We start from the raw sequence: 23,326 nt of genomic DNA on the forward strand, positions 1-23,326 counted from the left end.
TTCAAACCTAGCACACTCCACCCGAGACTGGCTTCTGCAGTGGTCTGACAACAACGTGCAAATACAGGGGAATGACAAGGTATCGGGATTCGCTGTAGGAGATAACTTGTGGAGAAAAGCTAATACATCTTCAGGGGGCCATGACAAAAAGGGATTGTTCCTGATCAGCATCAGTTGCCTGGTAAGCCACAAAATGATAGTTGTGGTGCTGGAAAAATGTATCCGACTGGAAAATGCCATCTGCAATGGAAGGAAATGGAGGAATAGCTGGGGGCAAGTCATCTCTGACAGTACTATTCAATTATTAACATCACTGTTGTGCATTGTTTTCTTTGGATTTTGAGCTGGCACTTTTAAAGTGAAGTACAATTGCAGGAGATGCCCTATTCTTCAATGTGATTGGCATGTTTAAATTGTAGCTAGAAAATAACTAAATTCATTTCACAATAATGCTTCAGTTGCTTGGTTTATTCATTTTTATTTTTAAGTGTACATATAGCTGCAGAATATCGATAATAGTTTGAAAATAATATTGAACAAATATGTGTGTGAAGTTGACAAATTACATATTCATACTACTTACTATTTTTTCACATAGAATGGTGTGTTCTCAAACAAAGTTTCAAAACACATTGGCAGATTTGGCCACCTCCTCTTGCCTTGCCTTCGCCATCCCACAGATAATAGGGCTGTGGTTATTACTCTGCTTACAGTTCTTCCCACTTGGGCATTAGGCAATTGCAGTGGAGTGGTGTGAGTGACAAACAACTGTTTCACATTTAAGTTGACAAGCTGTACTTTCAGTAGGTCATAACTGCATACTGTCCAAATTATGGAATTATGGTCCAAATTTTTGCATGGGTTGATTGCTGGGGCTAATATCTTGCAAGTGTGCTTTTTTACCTTAAAATATGAGGTCAGCTTGGTGATGTTTCCTTGTCAGTACTGTCCTGTGCTGTAATCATCTGTGGCATTGCAGCTAAATCAAGAAAGTATTTAGCATAAAGAACTACACAGTAAGAATATGTGCAAAGTTGTAAACAATTTTTGTTCAGAAGCCAATTCGCAAACTTCGGAATTCTTACACCTATTTGCCAATGCTGTGCAGTTCACAATCACAATGGTAGAAGTAAAAATAAATTCCATTTAGACTATGCATCCCTAACTAGGGTTCACAATGGAGTTTTCTGTTCTGATGCAAAAACCTGTAATGGGTTGCCAGTGCACACCAGGCAGGAAACTGAATGTCCTTATTATTCAAAAACAAAGTAAAAGAGTGCCATATTAACCACTTTTCTAATTTATCTGAATACTTGAAATTAGGGATGCTTAACTAAGTTTGTATTAAACAGATTTCGAATTTGGGAGCTACAGGCACCTAACAGTTTCTGTGTGAAGTTACATAAATACTTTGTTTGAAACATTAGATAAAAACAGCAGCTGAATAATATTGTAATCCTCACTTTAAAAGCAACTGTATATATTGAACACAAATCAACTTTCTGTAAAAACTAATTAAAATTGTGTATTAGCCCACAAAACCAAATAACAATAATTCTTGGCCAAACTTAACATAAACAACAGTTTCTAACTAAAATTAAGGGCCGCAGTGCCTAATGGAATTTAGTACAAGTCCATCACTACTATTTCATTATGCAAGCACGTTGAAGTTCTAATGATAAGCATGGTGGAAATGACATGCTCATCAGCTATAGCACTATAAAATATGAGTCTAAATTGGTCCAGCTAAACAGCAGTTGCAGTTGTAGTTTGCTTGTAGGAGTGAAGTTGGATAATAATGACTGAGATCAAATCTGATACTGGGTGGCTTTTTATTTACTCACTATGGAAGTTCATGTGACCAGCCTACAATATCATAGGCTTACCCACTGCAGGCACTCTCATGGGACGTGGGCAATGTTAGCATGTAGGCATGATTGTACCTTCCATTTCCTCTTCTGGCAGGGTAGTGGAAGAGACCAGGAGCTGAATGATGTATTGATGAAAGGCTCCTGAAAGACATCTGGAGCCCCTGATGAAGATGATTTGGTTTCAAAGAACTTGTATTCCACCAAGGTGTGCATATCCACAATGGGGCAACCACTCAGAATGCTGCGGTTGTTTCATGTGCTTGGTGTAGAAATAGATCAGAAGCATCATGTATGGTACACATGAAAGAGCTTGACTGGACTCGGACCAGGTGTGGACTTGTAAGAAGCTAAGAAAGCGTTTAGTGCTGAAGCTAATTAATAACCCATAAGGCTACTGATATCTTAATTTTAAATGTGTGAACAAACTGTTCTGCCAACTCATTTGAGGTTCGATGGAAGGAAGGTGTGGTGATTGTTTAAGTCCTTTGTGACTGCAAAACCTTTTGAAATAGGTTGCTGTGATTTGGCGATCATTGGTGGTCAACAGCATGTGAGGCCTACCCTCTATTGCAAAAAGCCATCCAAGGCTGCCACTGTGGCAGTCATTGTTATCTACTGGGGGCAGAGATATGTGAAGTGGGAGAAGGAGTCCATAACATTTAACCACATGGACCTCAAGAAAGGGTCCACGAAGGCTGCAGTCCCATGGCTGAGTGCTTCTGGTCATGGAGAGAAATGCTGAGGTTGATTTGGCTGGTGTGCCTGGCAAATGACACACTATCTACAACTACATGCATACTCCTCAAGCCACCATGTAGTGCATGGCGGAGGGTACCATTACCAGTCATTCACTTTCCTGTTCCACTTGCAAATAGAGCAAGGGGAAAATGACTGTATCTACAAATCTGTACAAGCCCAACTTTCCTTATCGTAGCTTCATGTTTGTTGCATGAAATATACATTGGCAGCAGTAGAGTTGTTCTGCAGTCAGCTGCAAATGCCAGTTCTCTGAATTCTATCAATAGTGTTTGCAAAAAGAGTGTCAGATGGGAGTGGGTAAACAGTTGTGGTGGTTGAAGTTCACTTATAGAGGTGAAGTCGGATAATATTAACTGAGGGAGAGTCAGCTGCTAGGTGGCCTTATAGTTGCCTGCTACGGAAGTTCATGTGACTAGGTTGTGATATCATCAGCTTACCTGCCTCAGGGCCTTTACACAGAGCCAACTAGAGACACAGGCCATGTGACATGTTTCACAGCACCTAACGGTGCAGGTCTTAAGAGTTCCAGCAACTATCTCCAATGGGGGTGGGGGGTGAGTTACTGTTTCAGATAAGTTTAATAATTCATAACTGCACATTCAAATACATGCAAGCTCTCGAAAACACATGACAGAGTTTAACCCTTTAGCAGGTACATTTCCTTGATACATTGATTTCCCATGAGATCTGCGTGGGCCCAAGTGTTTGCAATACGCGCCAAGCAAGGCAACTAAAGTGACATCACAAGTTTGCTGTGGGGCTGTATTTCCTGTGGGCCCTGCTTCACCAGCTGTGGGTGATGTTACAGTTTTTGCTGTGTCTGTATCTTCTGTTTGCTGGCATGATTACCATAAAGAATGTAAGAGAATGATAAATGGGCTTTTAACAAAGCAACTTGACCTCTTGTAATATAAATGTTCATATATGAAGCAATCTACAAATGATTACCAGTGTGAGTAATTAAAACTAGTCATAAGTTTTTGTTAGCTAATTTACAGTAGTAACCTGCAGTAACTTCTTCTCCCTCTTAAGGTACAGCTTGACTTGTTCCATATTCAGAATGAGATATATCTATTAATGACTGACTGAACATATTTACAAACATTAAGTAATTATAATGTTTTTGAAACAACAGAACAGCCCTACAACCTGTGGTTCACAATCCATTACTCTTGTCATTTACATTTTAAACTTCGCTGTTTCACAGTGGTACACCAAGGCTCAATCAGTAGAGCTTTATGTGCTACTTCTAAAAAAGTTGAAAAATGCTTTTCTGGGTTTGATGGTATTTTTGAGATGTTTGGTTAATTCTAGTCTCTTAACTACGGCTTCACCCACATACTTGTGTGGCACATATATTGCACACATCTCCTCCTTCCCCATCTCTCTATCCATCATCTTTCTAGCCATATCCTCCTCCTCCTCCTCCTCCTATCATTGTCCATTTCATCCTCCTCCACCTTATCTCTATCTATACCCTCCTCCCCACCTCTTCCTCCATCTCCTTCTTACCTCTCTCTCTGTCCATCTCTTCCTTCCCCAGTCTTCGTCCATCTCCTCCTCTCCTCACCCCCCCCCCTCCCACAATCAGTCTCATCCTCTTTGCTCTCTCTCTTTCCATCTCCTCCTCACCTCTCCCTGTCGTCTGCTCCTGCCCTCTCTTTCTGCCATTTCCTCCTCCCCCTTTCACTGTCCATCTCCTTCTTGTCATCTCTTTGTCCATTTCCTCTTCTCCCCCCACTGTCTGTTCATCTCATCTACTCCTTCCTCCCGGAATCCATTGCAATACTATTCGCTTAACAGGCCTGTCATGCCGGGCAGCCTAGTAATCAGGGGTTACCAACCCTTCTATCCCTCACCCTTATCTCTATGGGAGCTAGATGATTCTTATTGCCATAGTATTTCTTCGTAAATGATAACTTCTGTTGAACCAAATTTGGTTGAAATCAATCCTGTCATTTAGGAGATGTGGAAAAACACACACACACACACACACACACACACACACACACACACACATACATTTTTATAAATGTATATGATTAGTACATTTACAATAGATTTTGACTTAATAGATTCATCAGTAAATTGTTAAATTAACACACACATTGATTGGCCATGTGAGAATTGATAATTAGTGATTGTTACATTGTAATTTTGGAACAAGTTGTCACTGCACACCTAGTGTTGTAGGATCGACTAGACACCAAGTGGTTCACGCAATATGGGCCAAACCAAATTGCACCAAACATGTGTTTCACCTTCTTGATGAGTCCTTTGGAAATAGAGTCTTTACATTAGATTATCCAAAATTTACTGGTGCAGGAATTAACTGGCCTTCATATTACCTGATCTGATTTCCTGTGACAGCATTTTGTGTGTCGACTGAATCCATTTCCGTTAGGACTCTACAAGATGCAGTAGCAAAATTCATTGTTCATGTGTGCCACCTCTGTAATATTAGTGGTGGTAATTTTGAAAAGATGTTAATGTGGCTGCAGAGATTGCTTGCAGAGTACAAATTTATGTATGTGTGCTAGTACAAGCTTTACAGCATACAACAACATCTATTAGCAATTTTTGTAATTACTATTTCAAAACTTCTGTGTAAAAGTGTTACAGTTCTCGTTATAAACATACTATTAATTGCATTCTTCTACCAATCTCTATTTTCATGTTATTTGATTATAAAATCAGCGAGTCTTTGTTGGATACACTGTATCTCCAGAGTTCAAGAAAACTAGTGCTGGATGAAAGAGTCATACTAGACAGGTGGTGTAGCAGGCACTCATACCTCTTGTGTGTTATGCTGTAGAGCAGGGATGGGCAACTTATGGTGTCCCATGAGCCTGATTCACCTACTTACTTAAGCTCATGGATCAGCTCATCACGTTCAGCACCACTGGCACGTAGGGTCTAAACTATAGTGCCCATGTCATTAATGTTTATGGGGAAACACACCAGGATGAACGGCACCCCATTCCTAATGTGCCACAGCAACAAATTGTGCCTCAAAACATGTGTTTTTCAGAGTATGTTTAGTGCCATCTTGTGGTATTTACATTTATTTAGGTGTCATGGACATTAATTCTTTATTTATGATATTTTACTATAGCTGTCTTAAAGAATTCCATTGCAAAATTATGCAATGCCTTAGTAGAGATATAATGTTCACAACAGGCAAATAAATATGAACATCTAAGTATGGGATGCCAGGCATCATGAAACATCATCATGGAAAAGTAAAAGCCTATAAAAGCAGTAGGTTGCAGCTGATTCAGTGTAAATTACCTTCAGTTTTCAGAATTTTCTAATATGTCCGCAATGAACAAAAATAATTTACCAATGCTAATACAAGAAAGAACAGAAAAACAAAATATGGCAATGAGACAAGCACTCCCTGTCAACAAGCAATTTGGAGCACCTTTGTTGTGATTCTTGGGTACAGGTTGATCATTAGAGTGCTTGAAATTTAGTCTGTTATTTTCCACAAATACTTTTAGGAAGTATTTGTTCAAAAATACTTTTGATGACTGATCCCATAGGCATGGGTTGTTTCTGTAAAACTGAATAATTAAGCTATAATTTTTTTGTTTGTTTTGAAAATCTAAATCACTTGAACTTAGCAAATATCAGCTGTGCGCTCTCCCACAAATTTCTCCTATGAACCAGATTGAAAGGAATCACAGGTTGGGTTCAGCCTGCGGGTCACTGGTTGCCCACCCGTGCTGTAGTCCATGCTCAACAGTTGGGTACAGAATATCTCCTTGTTATGCATTTAATTTGAGTCTGGCATAATTCATGAGTGGAAAAAGGTAAGCTGTCTGTGCTTGTGTCCTCCAGTATCCAGTTGCTAAGCAGACACTACAGCATTACTCAAGAGACCTGAGTGCCTGCTACACCGTACAAGTCACTTGGATCCTCCCAGCTAACTCTAGTTTCCCACACATCCAGAGATGGGAAGTCATGCTCCGACATCCCCTTTCACCTCACCACTTTCTTGCACACTCTGTCTCCCTCATCTGCCTTCTTTTTTCTTCCTTTCCCCTCCCTCCTTCTCATTCCCATTCTTTATTTAGTTAGTAGATTTTATTTTCATTATTAGTATAGTTATTATTATTATTATTATTATTTATTATTATTATTATTATTTGTAACTTTTATCTTTTTCTGTACCGCTTCTGTCATTTTCTGCTTACCCCTTCATCTGTTCTGTCATGTTGAGCTGCAACTGATCCTTTGCCACTACCACCCCCTTTTTTAAAAAGATTTTAAAAGTTCTTTGGCTATGTTAGTGTCTTAAAGGATGGCTGCACATTTATTTCATTGCCCAATTACACATTTATTTCATTGCCCAATTACTGTTCTGCTAATTTCCTGATAATATAAGGCTGGTCACAGTTAGTGTGGTAGGGAATCCTTAACACAGTGTGGATAGTGTTTTGTAAATAAAGTACTTCTGTTGGCTGTACTAGGAATTGAAACTTTTGAAGGTAAGTGCTGTTCATCCCACTTGTGTACTAAGTTAAAAATATTTTAATGGACTTTTTCTTTTATAACAAATGTATCAGAAAGCTGTTTATATAATCTCAATATTATGAAAAGGGAAGGTGCTACTCACCATCAAGGGAAGATGCTGAGTCATAGATAGGCACAACAAAAAGACTGTTACAAATAAAGCTTTCAGCCCATAAGGCCTTCATCAAAAATAGAACACACACACACACACACACACACACGACTGCAGTCTAAGGCAACTGTAGCCACACTGCCTTAGACTGCAGTCGTGTGTGTTGTGTGTGTGTGTGTGTGTGTGTGAGAGAGAGATCTGCTTACCCCTTCATCTGTTCTGTCATGTTGAGCTGCAACTGATCCTTTGCCACTACCACCCCCTTTTTTAAAAACAATTTTAAAAGTTCTTTGGCTATGTTAGTGTCTTAAAGGATGGCTGCACATTTATTTCATTGCCCAATTACACATTTATTTCATTGCCCAACTACTGTTCTGCTAATTTCCTGATAATATAAGGCTGGTGTGTTTATGCGTGTGTTTGTGGTCTATTTTTGACGAAGACCTTATGGGCAGACTCAGCATCCCTGCTTTATGGTGAGTAACAACTTTCCCTTACATAATATTGTTACACTCCATCCTGGATATTCCACTGTTTTATATAATCTCAAACACTTTTTGTAGCTCTTTTTTTTTACGTATCATATATTGTACCTGTTTGCTATCTTCTAAAAATTACTCTTGCCATTTTGCTGTTGCTTATCTGGTAAGAACAAAGTCTACACCATACCAGACCCTGTATCACATGTGAGATAAAATAATGAATGATAGCTGGATTCATTTACACAAATCATAACTCTGCACCTTAATCGTTTGGTGTTCTCTTTCCAGAGTGTGAAGATGCAACTGCAAGACTATAATGGAATACAATAGCTGTGTCATGGACTGCCAGAAAAAGGGGGTACAGTAGGATATTTAAAAAAAATAGGAATATAAATGGAAATCAGCAGAGAGAAGAGAGTACAGAAATTAAAGAGTAAGGAACAGAAAAAAGGAGAAGTATATAAAATTAGGAGAAAAAGACAAAATGAAGAGAAATAGAGGCAATATGCTGCGCAACAATGAAAATGAGACTAAGGCAAAGGAAACACATCTCCGATGATGTGAGAATGCATTACAGCAACAGGACTATACTACTGTTCAAAACATGTAGGAAAATTGTGCCAAAAACTGGGGAATACATGTGTTAATGAAAGCATAATTTTAATAATCTTAATAACTAATATACTTGATGAATTCTTTGTTAGATAACACCATTATAGTGAAGTGACTTCAGACAGATTCCATTTCAGTAATAGTACATTGACAGCAGTGTGGAACATTCAAAATGGCCATGTTAAATTGAGGGTGCCGTCTTTATCTTTTTGAGAAAAATGCTGCTGGCCCTTGCTCTTCATGATTTAGCAATGATTATCAGTATTAAAGTATTTACTTTTGTCCATCGTTAAAAAAGCAGGTTCAGCTTCAGTTTTTTAGCGTATGTAGTTTATGTTTTGTCTTTCTCTGAATTGCATAGCTAGCTGATTTTGTGTTCAACTGGCAATGACAATCATCAAAAAATTTAAAATCATACATATTAAACCTTGTGAAATCACAGATAAAAATATGATACTTGTCTTACCTGAGGTGTCATATTAAAACAGTAGTAATTAGTGCATACCAAGTATTGAAAAGTCAGCTCCAACTCAAGTTCCTTTAGTAATCAAATGATTGGATATGAATACAATTGGCAGAAGAAATAAAAGTAAGGAAGAAAAGGACGAATGCATTGGCAAGAAAAGAAAGTAGTTGTAAAGATTTGGCCCAGAGCCCCACAGACAGCTTTGACATCAGTTTTCGAACAGAACCTGAAAACTGTATAATGACAGCGCATTTTGGATTAGAAGAGACTGATTCAAGTTAATCACAAGTTAGTGATGTGAATCAAATCTGTTTCATAAGTTAATTCCATCTTAAAGTTTATCACAAGTGAGTGATATAAATCAAATTTGTTACAGGAAGTAAATACCATCTTGCTTTCAAAATTTCTGAAATTTATACTACATTATTAGGTTCCCTAAAATATTTATGCCAGGTATCAGAGCACTGTAACATGTATGGTGCTTCTGATCTTAATTATCACTAATTAGAGGGCAAGAAAACTCCATAGCTACTTAATTTTGTCTTCTAATGCCAATTGTTCTGCCCTTCTTGTCATTTCCCCTCCCTTTTAGCTGTTGGTTCATGTATTCCGTCCTGCCTCTATTTCTACTTTTCTTTTCTTCCCCTGCTAAATTTATCTGCATGTTATCTGATCCATGCACAACCTTGATCCAGTCCATATCTAGTGTAGTTTTATGTATCTGTTGCCCAAAGGCTATGTATGCCTTCACTTTACATTTTCCTTCTCATTGCACCTCCCCCTTTTTCATTTGAATGTGCTTGTTTGCAGTAGTGTTGTTAGTTTTTTTTTTATTTTATGTTCAGTGAATCATGTGTGACAGTTTAATTAATTAAAATGCTCACAAAAGAAATTCACATTTTATGTTCAAACTGAAAATACGAGCTTCCTTATATAGTTCCAATAAGATTTGTCAGAGTACATTTTCTTTATCTCATATAATGTTTCTGATTTTAAAAACATCTGCTTCTTTGAATGAGATGCTTTTAACAGATAGTATTCAATAATTATGCTCAATACTGCCAAAAGCATTAAGGATTTAAAATAAAAGAGGATCAGTATTATATACTGAAGGATGAAGGATTTAAAATAAAAGAGGATCAGTATTATATACATGCTGCTTTATGTCTAAAACAAAGAAGGAAAAATCAACAGCTTAGCAGAAGCTCATGCATCATTTCTAATGTAGAGACATCTCCTAATCTAAAATAGACACAGAACAGTATAGGTTATAGTAGTTATGCAATGATGAATGGACTTGCACAGGATAGACCAGCTTGAAGAGCTGCATCAAACCCGCTTTCAGACTGAACAGCAACAACAACAACAATGTATATTCAACTTTGAAACACATGATTTGATTGCCATCAAAGTGAGGTTTTAAGTCCTACACCACCATATGTGAAATGTGGGTGCATTACTTGCATCCTGAAAGCTAGGAACAACCAAAGTTGACATTTTGTTACAAAAATTGTCTGAAGACTGTGAAAACTGTTCCAGAAACCAGGAAAGACTGATTTTGGGTTAGCCTGACAAGATATTCATTGATTTAAAGAAAGAGAAAAAAAACCAGCACTGGTCTGTATTATGCTTCTTAGTTGGATAATTTCCACATAGTATTCAGCAAGAAGCAGTACCCTTTGATTAAGGTAGGATTCTCTGTTACTGCGATAATTGCATCTAGTAACCCCTACAACTCCCACAACTATGCCACAAATTGCTACCCAATCCATCCTATTCTCCAGTCTTCATACATTTTAACTATAATATTGTTTAAAACTTCAATTAAGAACATGGTGGAAGGGAGTCATAATTTTTTTTTTTTCCTTGTTGAACGACTTTGTTTGCTTACAGGGAGATTCTTCAAAAAATTACCATGACTAATTATGTTAGATTCCTGTAGCTCTGCAGCAACCAATATTGTTTATTACGTGACACTTTGGAGTCATGTCACCTGTTGTTATGTGCACTGGGCATATGACTATGTAATAGTTGAAATCTAGATCTCCTGTAATAAAATGGTGGATTTCAGGATCGATTGCTGTTCTTTTCTCCATCATCTACATTCAGTGATCACTGCACACAAGGGTATCACATGGATTCCAGTCTGATTACAAACATTTTATTTCCGCAAACCATAAATATAGGACAGCAGTAGTTACAATCAATTTCTAAATCGAGAAGGTCTATACCATACCTTCTTCTTATCAGCAGTACACATTGTATGCCAAAAGGATTACCAGAAAGTCTGTAGAGCACAGCCATAAGGAGTCCATCCTTAGACAATCCAAATATATACCTGGATATGTGCCATAGAATTCTGTATGTTCATGGCATGGCAGGGAGGAAATGAGTACAGCTCAAAAACTGCCCAAGATGGTAAGTCCATCTGTTGATATGCTGATCTGCTGGGCACAAGTTGAACATAAGTCATGTTGCTGTATTGTTCTTGCTGCGTGTTCAATGTGCCACCTGTGTGGATACCAGCAGATATGAACACAAGCTATGTTGATACTATGTTCTTAATTTGTGTGATGGCTTGAAAGATCCTCAACGAAGCTGCAATGCTTTCCATTGTTAGGATACCAAATCTCATCCCAATTAAAGATAAATAGCATGGACAAAAAGCCAAAGGCATTGTGGATGGAGTGGACATCATCATGTTGTCATTTGGTATTGCAGGGGTGAGATTCTTCCTTGGGTGATGACAATTATACTACTAGAATTCCACTGCTTCTTGCATTTCTACTTCTGTTATGAACACTTCCTGTTCTGGGTTGGTTGGTACAGATCTGGCGGCTTCCTCATACAAACAGCAGTACAGTTATGTCAGTTTCCATGGCTACCATCCTACGTCCTCTGAGTTGGATGTAATGGTATTGGATGCTATTTTTACCCATATTGTTAATGTTGAAATAGCATTATTTGTGATATTATTTCCATTGGAGCAACTATTTTGTTCTTGTGTTTATTATTGTTGTTGTTCCTTCTCTATGTCTGCTGCTGCTGCTGCTGCTGCTTACTCATTGATGTCACAGTTAGAGTTCACAAATCGGATTTAAGTTTATACAATGGTATCCAGTCATGTCATTTCCCAATTGTTAAGCAAGCATTAGCTGGTGACCTAATTAAATACCTGTGCCTACATATAGGTGCTTACTGGTGCTATCTTGGCTGTTCCATTTTTAACATGTACAGGTTCTCTGCTGAGCTTTTGTCACTCATGGATGAGGTCTGTTGTGAGATTAACTTACGTATTGTATGAACTTTGGCAGAATTAGCCTGTTTAAAAAATAATTTTCCTGTAATTGCAGTGGTTATTTACCTGATTAGTGCAATATTGCCATTTTTTCCACTCATTGATAAGTCTGTTCTAAGGAAATGCTCAGTAGTTCATGATTGAAACATAACCATAACTTACATGTAGTCAACTACTATGGTGTAACAGTGTTAATTCTCATGTCATTTCGTAATCAGTTTCTCTCTTAAACCCAGTTTGCCTCTCCCTTCAATGTAGTTTGCCATAAAATTCTGTTACTGAAGAGTTTGTGTTGCAAATATATTAGTGAACATAATGTCAACAGAACAGTATGTTTCAGAGATAAACATCTAAATAGCTTAAGGGAATCAGTAAATGTTATCCCAGGTTTTTCTTTCACAATAAAACAAATCAGTTTCTTGGCCATTGTAGTTTCAGTTCAGGCACTGGCAGAAAAAGTTGAGAATACCACAGTTGTTCATGGAATTTATAGAGACTCCCACTTTGCAGCATTGTCCTGATGACTAAATGGGTGCTCCTGAATCTGAATTGAGTGGAACGCTTGAATTAAAGACTTTGAAGGTTTTCTGAGAAGCTAGGCTATAGCTTTCTTGACATAAGCCACAGGTTTGAGAACTGTGTGGTCCCACTAAATGGAACAAGGGTGCACTATGTATTAGAGGATGCTATCCAGTTAGTCGACTGAGTGTAGTGTGCACACAAGTGTTTTTTATATTAGGTGACTCACTATTCAGTCCAGGTAATAATAGCTGAATGAAATTCCAAATAATTAGGTACAGTCCAAAGAAATTCCCCTCACAGATGGGATTATTGAAATCAAAATGATCAACTGCCAAAGCAATCACAGCAAAATTCCACAGTATGAGGCACTCCTAAAAAACAGGGTAGCTTATGTAATACTAGGTACAGAAAGCTGGACAAAACTCAAAATTGACAACAGATAGATTTGTGGAGTAAATCACACTGCCTATAAAAAAGACAGACTAATGGGAAAAGGAGTATTCTGTGTCGTAGACAAGAAACTAAAATGCACTAAGACAGAAATTGAAAGCAGATGTGAGACTTGTCTGGGCAAAACTCACAGTCAGTTAACAAAGGTGGGTTACAGTTAGAACTGTGTCTTTCTGTCATCCATCAGACTGACCCCCCCTCATTAGTATGTATGCCCACCAGTCATACTATCATCATTGGAGGAGACTATAATCATGCAGCAATCAGTTGTGGTAATGAAGACATCTTGCAAAATAATACTAAATGTTTACTCTGGAAACTACTTAGAACAAATAATCAGAAGTCCACTCATTTTGCAAGTACAGGCATTTGTAGCTGCAATGACTTCCAAAATACAGAGAGCAACTAAAATAAGTAGAAAGATTTAGATGTTCAGAAAAGTGGTAAAAAGACAGTAGTGTCATATCTCAAGGAAGAACTTGAAGCTTTTAGCTTTGGACATGAGCATTTAGAAGGTTGCTCAAGTTGCTGGATGGATATGCAAATAGTAGAACAATTTATGTTGTGAAGGACCCTCCATGCTAGACATTCTCTGTAAAAATAATAGCAGTTTTTGCTGGATAGTTGAAAAAAAGCACAGGAATATAAATAGAGAGATACTACCTGAAATGCATATGACTGTTAGAAGCAAAATCTTATTGAAGGTTCTCTCACAAAACACAAACACACACTAGCCATGTGTAAAGGCTGTCACTGGCACCAGAGTTAGGGTCCATACAATCATGGATGACACAAGAAATGAAATTTAGGGCAGCAGAACAAAAGGAAAAACACTGAGCTCCATTTCTAAATGTCCGTTTACAAAATCAGGAAATGGAAAATCCAGGGTGGAACAATGTCAATATTATGAAAAAGAAAGTGCAGGAGTACTGTCCCTGTTTAATTTGTACATCATTGTGAAGATCTGTATCAGGTTCTGTTCAGAATATGCAATTGTATTTATCTATTCTTTTATCCATATTATACCACAGATCTCTTGAACAAAAAACTTTATCCAGTAGTTTGAAGAAAGCATTGGTAACATCCGCATACAAGAAGTGTAGTAAAAATTATACCCAAACTGTTGTGCAGTATCACTGAAATCCAACTGTTGTACAGTCTTAGACCATATTCTGAGATCAAACATAAAGAGCTATTTTGAACAGAATGATCTCCATGCCAACCCACAAGGATTTCAAAATAATCAGTTGTGTGAAACTGAATCACATGCTGAAAAGCAAAGATCAAGGCAGTCAGGTAAATGAAGTATTTACGGACTTCTGAAAAGCATTCATCTCAGTACCACACAAACACTTATTATTGAAAGAGTAGTCACATGGGGTATCAAATGAAGTTTTTGGTGTAACAGTATTATGAAAAGGAAAGCTGCTACCTGTCATATAGTGCAGATGCTGAGATGCTGACTGAGCATCTCCACTATATGGTGAGTTGCAACTTCCTTTTTTCATAATATTGTTATATTCTGTCCTGGATTTTCCACTGTTTGAAGTTTTTGATGTGTGAGGTAGTTACCTGTTGGTATTTCACTGAAAAAAATTCATAGCATAGCTGTAAAAGTGAAGTTATGGAAATATTCCAGTAATGTACACCACACAACTTTTAAGTAATATGGCTTTTCTCACATTTATTGTATCTGTAGTCAGTATGATGATGAGCTCCATCTCTCACATAAAATTGGTTTATGAATGCAAACACCTTCACCTTATTACTCATCAGTATGGCAGTGACAGAATATTAATGGTACACAGTCACAGTTGAATTCCGACACAACGAACACATTACGATAGTGCCTTCAGTTTAGATAGGTGATGGATTCACAATGTCTTTTAATTGATTACACAAATAAATGAGTATCCATGTTGACACAATATGTATAGCCTGAATAATAAATCTACATTAAACACAACCTGACTAAAGTTTTGGAAGACTCGGGCATATGCTGAGTACACATTATGTAGCCAAATAGACGAAAGTTGAAAATTAAGAAGGAAAAAACATTAATTATCAACAGGAGTGCAATCATAGCAAGCGGGTTGGTTCTAACTTGCTACATTATAACCGGATAGAGATGTCATTGTGGAGAGGACACATGTTATCTTGGACAGAGAGTCATTGAAAGATGTAGAAGTAGCTTCAGAAATGCCCCAGGGAATTGTGTTTGGACACTTGCTGTTGATGTTGTATATTAATGAACTGGAAGACAGTGTTAATAGTAACCTTACACATTTGGAGAAGATGCAGGTATCTATAATGAAGTACTATCTGGGAAAATGTGGCACAAATATTCCATCAGACGATAATATTTCAGTGTGGTTCTAAGACTGGCACCTTGCTCAGTAATGTAAAGTTGTGTACTTCACAATATGCAAAAAATATAGTATCCTGTGATTACATTGTCAGTGAGTCAGATTTGGAATCAGCCAACTGATACCTGGGTGTAACAATTTGTGGGTTGGGTTTGGCCACTTGGTCTCAGTCACTTTTAAAACAGCTGAAATACTGCAGTTCATTAGTTGTATACAGGAACCAGTATTAAGCAAGGAATCTAGGAACATACTACAGTTCCTGTTTATCCTTTCCAGAGGGGTTGTGAATACTAGATTAGGCTAATTACTGTGCACACAGAGACTTTATAATCATTCTTCTCAGGCTTCATTCACAAATGGAGTGGGAGGAAACTCTAATATGTAGTACAATAGAAAGTGCCATCTGCCATGCCCTTTATAATGGTTTGCGGAGTATACATGTGAATGTAGATACAGGTCCTGTAGTTATTGAGAGAGAGAGAGAGAGAGAGTTATTTTTGATGATGCCTCTCCTATACTTTCACAGATGTTTTTCCAGTATTCATATCATGCATTCTGTTGCACTGGGGGGAGTGGTGGCATTGTTAGGTGCTCTGCTCACTCTGGAAAAATTCTTTTAATATCTGAGAGAAAAAAATATGTGCCATTATTCAGAATTGTTTTGGCAGCCTTTCAATTGCAAGTATCATGATTAGTGCTTTTATAGTGACTTGTAATAATGTATTGTGCATTTTTATGCTCTAAGGGGAAATTTGATATTGTATTGATTATAGTGAGCTACAGTGAGCATGGGAATGGTGGTAAAAAATCTACATGTATCTGTCCCAGGGTTGGTTCGGTGTGGGTCACGTTGATTATTGCTGACGTCATGCTGCATTTGCATTGTGCAATGGTGCTAGTGCACAGAAAGAACAAATGTATTGGACCTCATCTATGAGGTGAACAAAGTATTGTAAGTACCATTTATTTAAATTTGATTGCCAGAATAATGAGCCAAAAGCTGGACCCAAAGTAAATAAACAGGGTATGCTCTTGTAACATAATATGAGATAAAGTTAAGACCTGGATTTCACTGGATAGACAGTATTTAGTTTTCACAACTGCATCTTTATAGTGTGACAGGCTGCAATCTGTAAATAGCAGATAAAAATATATATTCCAGTTCTTTGATAAACTGTAGGTGCACTTCTCACATTATCCACTGGGAGGCTAGGGTTACTACATATACACAAAACTGTGAGCAGATATGTCTGACCAAAATTATCCAGCTAGGAGACTCACTCACTGTTGTAATAATGTATGAAAAATATTATGTCAACTGCTACACTGTGAATATTATTGTGTACTAGCTTTTCAGTTTACCGACTCAGTGAATAGCTGTCATGCTGCATTTCTTTCTGAAAATAATGGTGTTGGGTTGGCTTAACATCCTGACAACATTGATGTCATTAGAGGAATGTAAAGGTGTAACGGGTGCCAATTGTGTGCAGTGGGGTTTGGTTCACAGTAGCTTACATATATCACCACTAAAACTCTCTTCTACTGATTTTTTAAAAACTGAATGGCTGTCAATTCAATTTTTGTGAGAGAAAACAGTCTGCTATCTAATTAATGAAAGGAAAGAAATGTTTATGTACATTATATTTTAACTTTCCAGTTCCTTATCATACATTTGTTATTTACTTTCTCTCAAGAGTTTTTCAATGCTCAGTGCTGTTTCCTCCTCAAAATCTCACAACAAAACGCTTTTCCGTGTCCATAGTCTCAAAGACCATTTTCATTATTACTCCAGATGGTCACAACACATTTCTTTTCTCCATCCAAGAAGCAAGATCATTCTTAAGAATAATTAATTACTACAGCACCATATCAAATAACAGTTATTGTTTTTATAATTACATCTGTACCCCTTATTTTAAAAACCTCGCTTGTTCTATTTTGGTTTTCTCATTTGCTCCCAGATATCACTCTTGTTGACAGTTCACGTTCTCCCTATTGAGTCCTCCGTAATCTCAATAGATGTCAGTATTCTTGCCTATCAAAGATTGTCTCTCTCACTGTCTCCATCATTTTTGGCATGAAAAATGAAATAAAACCCATTTTAATGACTACTTCGTCTTCACCTACATAATTTAAAACATTTGAATTAAATTATATTCCATTTGTGTGCTGCAAGAAATTATTTGCATTTCATGGTGTACAAAAACACATTTGCCTGTAAATGAAATTTGCTTGAAAGTTTAAACGTGAAAAAATAATTACGTACACTTGCCTCCCCAAATGCGTGTAGTATCTTAGCACACATGAAGTTAAGTAAATTCACATTAATTTATTATATTATTCTGTGATCAGATATGCATATTAAAATAAAAATGAAGATCCCTCCTTCTTACATATTCAGTAACTGTTCTCTGAGCAAACTTTAAAACCAGGCCGTAAATAGCCTCTTAATTATTCTTCTGCACCTTAAGCAGTAAATTGCCTCCTCTAGGCTCTTCAAATAACTCACAAATCATTTGTTCCCTTTCCTCTCCATAGTATAACAATCTATTCTAGATAACTTTACAATAAATAAGTGAATAGCACTGTTCCTTCCATGAATGAGTTACTTTCCATTCTCTTAAGAACACTTACAAACAACTGTCACGCCCCACTGTAGTAGGTGCCCTCATGGACTCACAGTATTGAAATATTAAACAATGGAGAATTCAGGATGGAATGTAACAATATTATGAAAAGGATAGTTGCTACTAACCATATAGCAGAGTTTCTGAGTCACAGATAGGCAAAACCAAAAAGACTGTCAGAAAGTAAGCTTTCGGCCAACTAGGCCTTTAATGAAACTAAACAAAACACACAAACACACACAACTCACACACACATGACCACTGTCTCTGGCAGAGTCTGGCTTATGTATTTCATAATAATGAAATATTACCTTCGCATACACTCACTAAATCACACATTTACTCACTAAAGTTGTCACCTGTCAATAAAAATCTGTTCTGCTTCCTCTCTCCTTTCACAAAATTTCTTAGGTTTCAATAACCTGAACATACTTAGAATCCTGCTCCTTAAAATTTTCTCATTTGCTTATTTCTATAAAGCTCTTCGGTATTGCAACTACTTATTTTTTTTATTCCCACTACTTCTTATGTGTAAGTGTGTGGCCTGTAGAATTCACTGTATGAAAAAATGTTTACAAATTCATCCTTCATTACTGTAAAACATAAAAAACTATCCAGTACTAAAACTAAATAAGCTACCCAGTACTAAAACTAAACAATGTCATAATCATCATTTTCATGGGCCTTTGTCCCACTTCAACGTGGGGTTGGTCTTGTTATTACGTATTTGGTGATGTTAGTATCAGAGGTTGGCCAGATGCCCTTCCTGTTGACAATCTGCACCCCCCCCCCCCCCCTCCCCCCGGGATGGAATTTGTGTACCCCAGCTGTCTGCAACTAGTGTAAGCCATGAAATAGTGTGAACATTTTTCAAATGTCTGCGGGTCGTGTAACTGAGGTAGAAGAGGAGTTTGTGGCACAATGTGACAAGAAGAAGGGACCGGTTGGTAGGACATGTTCTGAGGCATCAAGGGATCACAAATTTAGCACTGGAGGGCAGCGTGTAGGGTAAAAATTGTAGAGGGAGACCAAGAGATGAATACACTAAGCAGATTCAGAAGGATGTAGGTTGTAGTAAGTACTGGGAGATGAAGAAGCTTGCACAGGATAGAGTAGCATGGAGAGCTGCATCAAACCAGTCTCAGGACTGAAGACCACAACAACAACAGGTACATCCCACATGACTAATTTCCTTTTTGACCAGGTATTCATTTTGTGATTACTCTGTTCTCCCTTATAATATAACTATCCCTTGACGACTTTAAATAATCAAGTTGATCAAGAAATTGTACAACTGCTGGATGGTGTCCTGAGTCCTTCCTGTCAATTTTTCTCTAGCAACTGTGGATAACCTAATGGTACCCACTTCAGTCAGGCATGATTCATAATCACCTTCATGTAAATATTTTGCCTGATTCAGAGGCCATTCCATGAAATTCCTGTAACCATCTCACGTATCTCTGTGTATGCCTGACCGTAGCAACTGCAACATTAACTTTTTTTGTACCCTCTGCCCAAAATTTTGACTTAAATGCACTTTCAGATATCTCATAGGACTCAGATCTGTCTACACTCAACAGTCCATACCGCAAACCACTTCCGTCCAAGTGTTTTATCACAAAACATTTCCTTCTTTGTCAGTCCCAAGACACAGATAAGGTTCCATGAAAAGCTTTCAGAAAAGTAACTGTGTGAGCTCTCTCTCGCGATTATGTACCAGAAATTTCTAATTCACCCCTGTGCCCTTTTCAAACCTAAATTCTTCCCAAAATTGATTCTCACTACCACTCACTTCTGCTTGAGAAAAAGCACTACTTCTAAAATATACTGTTACTTGATTTCCATCTAAACATCCTGTATAATTTTCTAAATGGTTCCCTAGTAACAGTATCTCATCTTCCTCAACACTTCAAGGAGGGACTGTATCATCACTACCCTGAGCTTTCTTCTTTTCACTTTCTGTCCACAAACATCCTCACTTGTCACACTCACATTATCCATAGATAGAGTGCAATCTTTCACCTCTGAAATTTCATTATTTAGTACTTTGTCTGTGAATAGTAACACTCCTTGGACACTGTTAAACTCTTCTAGACCCTTCTGCAATTCTACAGCTAACTCTCTTTTTATGTCATCCACCAATTTTCTGTTCTGTGTGCTCATCCAAATCCCTTTTTACATCATCTAATAACATTTGTGTACTTGCTAGCAAAGGATTAAAAAACCACTCCTATCATCATCATTAGTCATTTTGTTGAAATTCAAAATTGCTCACAGATACAGGAGATAATTAAGTAAATAAATTTAATATTTTCAGTACTATCAAAACTATAAGATCACTGATATACTACTTGCAAAATATAAATTTTATGTTGATACTTCCTGTGCTTCTGAACTTAAAAATCACTAGAGTCACTACTGGAGGCCCACAAATACACCAATAATGTTTACTCTTCACAACAACATCTAGTCACTAAGAACAGTACATATACATGCAAAAAAGAATTGCTATTTTTTGATGAACAGTTTAGCTTAGGCCACAGCTGCTTACTGGTCCTTAATTAATCTGCGCCGGATAGTCCCATCCTCTCTGTACCAACAACAATATTATTTGAATACCTGTCAGTACAAACACATTCAAGCTCCCTCTGTGTGCTCTTTCTATCACTTTCAGCTGTAAACAGGGCACTCGTGACAGTATGACATTCTCTAAAACTTCATACCTAAGACAAATAACAAAGTAGTAGATCTTATTTTTATTGCCAGACTGCAAACTGCCTGATTATTTTTACAGTGCATTGAATGATGATGTGCATTGGACGTAATCTATGAGGCAAACAAATAATTTTAAGTACTGTATATTTAATTTCAATTACCAGCATACAGAGCCAAAACATGTATCCAAAAGAAATAAAGAGGGTATGCTGTTGAGACATAGTGTAAGAAGTTAAGACCGAGATTTTGCTGGGTAGATGGTACTTAGTTTTTACAGTTGCGGTGGCGACTTTGTAGTGTGGTAGGCTGCCATCTGTAGATAGATGAAAATGTATGTCCCAATTCTTTGAAAAAATGTTGTTGCAGTTCCCATGTTATCTGCTGGGAGGCTTAAGTTACTATATACACTACTGGCCATTAAAATTGCTACACCACAAAGATGAGGTGCTACAGAGGTGAAATTTAACTGACAGGAAGAAGATGCTGTCATATGCAAATGATTAGCTATTCAGAGCATTCACACTAGGTTGGCGCCAGTGGCGACACCTAGAACGTGCTGACATGAGGAAAATTTCCAACCCATTTCTCATACACAAACAGCAGTTGACTGGCGTTGCCTGGTGAAACATTGTTGTGATGCCTTGTGTAGGGAGGAGAAATGCGTACCATCACGTTTCCGACTTTGATAAAGGTCAGATTGTAGCCTATCACGATTGTGGTTTATCGTAACGCGACATTGCTGCTTGCGTTGGTTGAGATCCAATGACTGTTAGCAGACTATGGAATTGGTGGGTTCAGGAGGGTAATACGGAACACTGTGCTGAATCCCAACAGCCTCGTACCACTAGCAGTCGAGATGACAGGCATCTTATCCACATGGCCACGTCTCAGTCCCTGAGTCAACAGATGGGGACGTTTGCAAGACAACAACCATCTGTGCGAACAGTTCGACGACGTTTGCAGCAGCATGGACTATCAGCTCTGAGACCATGGATGCGGTTACCCTTGACGCTGCATCACAGGCAGGAGCGCCTGTGATGGTGTACTCAACAATGAACCTGGGTGCACAAATGGCAAAACGTCATTTTTTCAAATGAATCCAGGTTCTGTTTACAGCATCATGAGAGTCGCATCCGTGTTTGGTGACATCGCGGTGAACACACATTTGAAGCAGCTATTCGTCATCGGCATACTGGCGTATCACCCAGCGTGATGGTATGGGGTGCCATTGGTTACACGTCTTGGTCACCTCTTGTTCGCATTGACAGCACTTTGAACAGTGGACATTACATTTCAGATGTGTTATGACCCGTGGCTCTACACTTAATTCGATCCCTGCGAAACACTACATTTCAGCAGGATAATGCATGACCGCATGCTGCAGGTCCTGTACGGGCCTTTCTCGATACAGAAAATGTTCGAATGCTGCCCTGGCCAGCACATTCTCCAGATCTCTCACCAATTGAAAACGTCTGGTCAATGGTGGCCGAGCAACTGGCTTGTCACAATATGCCAGTCACTACTGTTGATGAACTGTGGTATCGTGTTGAAACTGCATGGGCTGCTGTGCCTGTACACGCCATCCAAGCTCTGTTTGACTCAATGCCCAGGTGTACCAAGGCCGTTATTATGGCCAGAGATGTTTGTTCTGGGTACTGATTTCTCAGGATCTATGCACCCAAACTGCGTGAAAATGTAATCACATGTCAGTTCTAGTATAATATATTTGTCCAATGAATACCTGTTTATCATCTGCATTTCTTCTTGGCGTAGCAATTTTAATGGCCAGTAGTGTACATATACAAAACAGTGAGCAGATGAGTCTATGTGTCTAATAAATAGCATCCAGCTAACACAGCTTCTCGCTGTTGTAATCATGCAGGAAAAATATTACACCAACTGCAATAATTTGAATTACTATTGTGTATTACTTTTTGTTTTACCTGCTTGGTAAATAGATTTTGCGCTGTGCTTCTTTGTGAAAATAAAGATGTGACTGGCCTCACGTGTATGCAGTGGGGCTGGTTTAACTATAGCTTACATGCATCACCAACAAAACACTTTTGGACTGGATTTTCTAAAATTAAAAGCCTATAATTCAATTTTTACAGTAAAAGAAACAGTCTGCAATTTGATTAATGAAAGGAATGAAATGTGTACTTAAAATTATATTTAGCACTCCATTTAATTAACATACATTCTCTATTTATATTCTCTCAGTTTTTTTTTTCAATACTCAGTGCCTTTTTCTCCTAAAAATCTCATTACAAAACCTTTTCTGTGTCCATAATCACACAGATTATTTTCATTATTACTTGAAAAGAGACAACATTTTTCTAAAAAGCAAGAACATTCATAAGAATAATTAATTTAATGCATCACCATATCTAAGAATAATTATTGTTTTTGTAGCATCATCTATGCTGCTCATTTTGAAAAACTCGCTGGCACTGTTTAAGCTGTCTCACTTGCTCACAGATGTCACTCTCATCGATAGTTCACATTCTCTTAGTCAAGTCCTCCTTTCA

At 37.8% G+C, this 23,326-nt stretch overlaps 1 protein-coding gene across 7 annotated transcripts in view; it reads left to right on the forward strand.

The window, feature by feature from the left end:
- Nucleotides 1-23,326, forward strand: part of LOC126178436 (uncharacterized) — a 290,068-nt gene that overhangs the window by 219,767 nt on the left and 46,975 nt on the right. The window contains exon 8 of one of the 7 annotated variants that reach the window (XR_007536368.1): nt 8,031-8,175. The exons of 4 other annotated variants lie outside the window; for them this stretch is intronic. Coding sequence is in view for 2 of the 3 variants with exons in the window: in XM_049924535.1 (XP_049780492.1) it covers nt 8,031-8,059 (29 nt within the window). In the remaining variant the exon portion in view is untranslated. Of the gene's footprint in view, nt 1-8,030; nt 8,176-16,284; nt 16,326-23,326 lie in introns of those variants that run through there. 2 more of the 7 variants (XM_049924535.1, XM_049924536.1) reach the window with 2 other exon arrangements.

The sequence above is a fragment of the Schistocerca cancellata genome, chromosome 1, assembly GCF_023864275.1.
Source record: "Schistocerca cancellata isolate TAMUIC-IGC-003103 chromosome 1, iqSchCanc2.1, whole genome shotgun sequence".
Classification (NCBI taxonomy): Eukaryota; Metazoa; Arthropoda; class Insecta; order Orthoptera; family Acrididae; genus Schistocerca; species Schistocerca cancellata.